General features: G+C 59.4%; 2 protein-coding genes across 2 annotated transcripts; one reads left to right on the top strand and one right to left on the bottom strand.

Annotated features, from left to right (window-relative positions):
* On the bottom strand, window positions 1-1,653 carry PHACADRAFT_132341 (uncharacterized protein; the record flags this gene model as incomplete). Its single annotated transcript, XM_007402852.1, has 3 exons — window positions 1-796; window positions 850-1,583; window positions 1,635-1,653. The coding sequence occupies 3 exons, from the start codon at window positions 1,651-1,653 to the stop codon at window positions 215-217; spliced, it is 1,335 nt and encodes a 444-aa protein (XP_007402914.1). The 3' UTR covers window positions 1-214.
* Window positions 1,654-2,006: 353 nt separating this feature from the next.
* Window positions 2,007-3,262, top strand: PHACADRAFT_132340 (uncharacterized protein; the record flags this gene model as incomplete). The annotated part of the gene is made up of 3 exons (XM_007402851.1): window positions 2,007-2,307; window positions 2,362-2,755; window positions 2,806-3,262. Coding segments are annotated over exons 1-3 (1,014 nt in total), but the record flags the coding sequence as incomplete, so codon positions are not given.
* Window positions 3,263-3,319: the final 57 nt, after the last annotated feature.

The raw sequence follows: 3,319 nt of genomic DNA, 5'->3' as shown, positions 1-3,319 counted from the left end.
TGTCATGCCGGTGCCCGAAGGTTTAGTATCTGCCAAACAATGCTCGACGACCAGCGAAAAACAAGAGCCGACCCACACGCCAAGTAGTGTAAGCTTTGGCACAGACAATGTTTATGGTGGTGTCGTGATGCAAGATGTGTACGGTATCCAAAAAATGAAATGCAGGTCTAATGTTTCTCCTTTGCGCACATCCCCACGCAGCTGCTACTCTTTCTCAGTTATACTTGTTTAGTCTCGCTCGCGGCCCGATTTGCAGCTGCCCAATAGGTCGTCCATTCGCGTCCACCTTTATCGGAAACTTTTTGCTACTCTCGTCAGCCGCGACACGCTTGCGCTTGCTTGCTGGGGGGTCCAGCGACCAGTCTGAGACAAACTTGGGGCGCTGCGGCACTGCGCCGCTGCCAGACGCCATCCGTGCCTGTGAGCTGAACGTCGACCGCAGCCGGAATGTTTTCGAGGACACACGGGACGAAGCAACAGATGGTGCACGCGAGGAGTGCGATGCGCTGGGCGCGGGCGTGGAGGGTCGGGACGGCGAGCTGTCGAGGTCGATGTCTTCGGCGTATACGACGCTGGAGGTCTCCCAGCTCTGGCTTCGGGACGAGCCCTGCACAAACTCGCCGAAGGCGTCCAGCGGACCGGGCTCGTCGAACGAGTACTCGATCTGGCTCTGCTGCCGGAGATCCTCGTTCTCTTGCCGCTGCTGCTCCGCCGACTCGCGCTGCGTCTCGAGCTCCGCCGTCGTCTTTTGCAGGTCGGCCTCGAGGTCGGTGACCTTGTTTCGTAGGCGGCGTTCCTGCTCAGCAGTGAGCACCGCAGCGAGCCCCAACATACAGAGGCAAAACGTACCGTGCTTCTCGCCTGTTCAGCCTCCATCTGCAGCCCGGCAATTTTCTTCTTGTCTGCCTGCTTCGCGCCCTCGAGCTTCTGCACCTCTCCTTTGAGACGCGCGGCCTCGCTCGCGCCGCGGTCGGCCGTGGCGATCGCATCTTCCAGCAGCTGTTCCCGCTTCGACGCCTCCTCGTTCAGCGTTCCAATCTCTTGCCTGAGACGCGCGCGCTTCCGCTCGCTCTCCTGCACGAGCCGGTCCCTCTCGCGCAGCGCACCGTACGCTTTGCACACGGTGTCGCGGAGGAAGGTGGCGACGGCCAACAGGAGCGCCTTGACATGGTCGTCCTTCTCGTCTGTCTGCATGCTCCCGAACACCCCGAGAAGACGCTCCGCGGCACGCTGCACCGACTGCGAGCTGCACGCATCGTCGAGTGCCTTGATGCACTCGACCGCCTGCCGCGCCCGCTTATGCACCTGCTCGGCATACCCGCCTGCCGATAGGGTCATGGGTCCGCCTGTAGGCGGGTCGGTCGCCATTTCTGTTTCCTCGTACACCGTCTCGGACTCCTTAGCGTCCGGCCGTGCGAAGCAGCCCTGCAGGAAGAGCGGGAGCAGGTGGTCCCCCAGCTCCAGCTCAGCGCGGCAGCTAGGGCACAGCCGCTTGCGGAAAATGCGTGGATATCGGTCTCCCCTCCGGGGTGGGTTCAGCGTGGTGAACCAGTTCTCCAGGCCTGACTCGCAGAATACATGGCCTGAAGTTCTCGTTCAATTTCGGCTGCGTTTAGAGGCTGAAGGAGACTTACCGCAGGGCAAGCCGCGCATTGACTCAGGAGGGTGGTAACCTGCGCATATAGCACAGTATATTCGCAGCATGTCCTTGCTTTGCGCTTCGCTGGTGATCTCTTCCGACATGGGTACGAATAACTCGCTCAGGATGACGCAGGAAGAAATGTTGTTAATATTCTGCGCAAGCAAGACTCTATTTAGCTCAAACCAGCAGCCTGTATATGCGGAACTGAGCGAGCACCTTTTGGTGTTTCGGAAGGAAATCTCCGACAAGTGGGGTGGTGGGAAGAAGGAACAGGCGCGCGAGGCAGCGACGCGGCCTGGCACGTGACCGCGTTGAGACATCAAAATGGGCGTCTCCTGTCTCTTGCAGATTCGCACCCCTTGTTCTCTCTTTCCTCGACGCGAACAGCGGCGGTATCGACCAACAAAGCGCCGCAGGGAACGTCTCGCGCTACCTCGACTACCGACAACTCCTACTATTTACAACTCCGGGCGTCACTTCCCCACAATCACCGCTGTCCTCAATGTCCGGCACAACGTGTATCATTTGTCTTGAAGATGCACAATCCCCGGTTGTCGTCCCGTGTGGCCACATTCACTGCGAGGCGTGCCTCATAAAATGCATCGAACTATGCAACAACGCTGTCGAGTGCCCCTGCCCGACGTGTCGGGCTCCTTTTACGATCGGTACGTACATTTGCGAGAGTGGCTGATGCGAACACTGACCTTGCGCGCGTATAGCGACCCTGGATCTCCGGTTCGTGCCGCAGAAATACCATGCATTCATGCAACCTGCAGTGCGACGCGTGTATCCTTCGCCTTCCGACGTAGTGCAGACTCTCGAAAAGCGGAATGACAAGCTTCAGACGGACAACGCTCGGTTCCGCGAGAGGATTGACGTCCTGAAGCGCAAGAATGATCACCTACAACGCGATAAACAGCGGCTTATGGATACGTGCGAAGCTAGCCAAGCCGCTGTCGCTAATTATCGCGAGAAGGAGCGTCAGTTACGCGACGACCTCGAGACCGTCTCGGAAGAGAATGGCGTGCTGGAGCTCGAGGTCGCTGATTGGGAGAAGAAGTATAGGGACGTCAAAGAGAAATACAGCAAGCTGAAGAAGCTGCTTGCGGAAGAGTACGTGTCCCTCCAGCTTATGGCAGCATGGTTCTGACAGACGCATGTAGCAAGCAGCGCCCGTCTTCATCGCACGCTAAAAAGCGTAGCAGCACCCAAGCAGCACTTGAATACTCGCCCGGCGAGGGGCCCTCAGATTCGGGTGACAAGAACGATCGCAGGCTCATCATACCGATGCTAAAACGCCCACGACTGGCGGGCGGCAGACGTTCCGCGCCCATAGACGTCGATGCCGCGCACCGGATCGACAACCGCGGCGCCTCCGCCTCAGGCACAGCGGTGGCATACGTCGGCAGACGGCCGCTACCGCTGCGGCTGGGTAGCCCTTCCGTCTTCGACATCATTAAGGTCAGCAGCCTCGACGTCAGTCAGGAGCTTGACGACGAGGAGAGAGACGGTCCAAGCAAAGCCCGGCACTACTACCCGCACGAGAACTCTCAGCAATCGTCTTCGCAGGCTTCTTCCTCCGGTCAGGCGCCACCACATGCTCAGCCATCGCACGCCACACAGGCGGGGCCCAGCCGCTTCGCGGAATATCCCCCCGCGCCAGTGCCACGAAGGTCC

The sequence above is a fragment of the Phanerochaete carnosa genome (genome assembly GCF_000300595.1).
Source record: "Phanerochaete carnosa HHB-10118-sp unplaced genomic scaffold PHACAscaffold_491, whole genome shotgun sequence".
Classification (NCBI taxonomy): domain Eukaryota; kingdom Fungi; phylum Basidiomycota; class Agaricomycetes; order Polyporales; family Phanerochaetaceae; genus Phanerochaete; species Phanerochaete carnosa.
The sequence above is the reverse complement of the archived record's forward strand: the minus strand, read 5'-3'. Positions and strand labels throughout refer to the sequence as shown.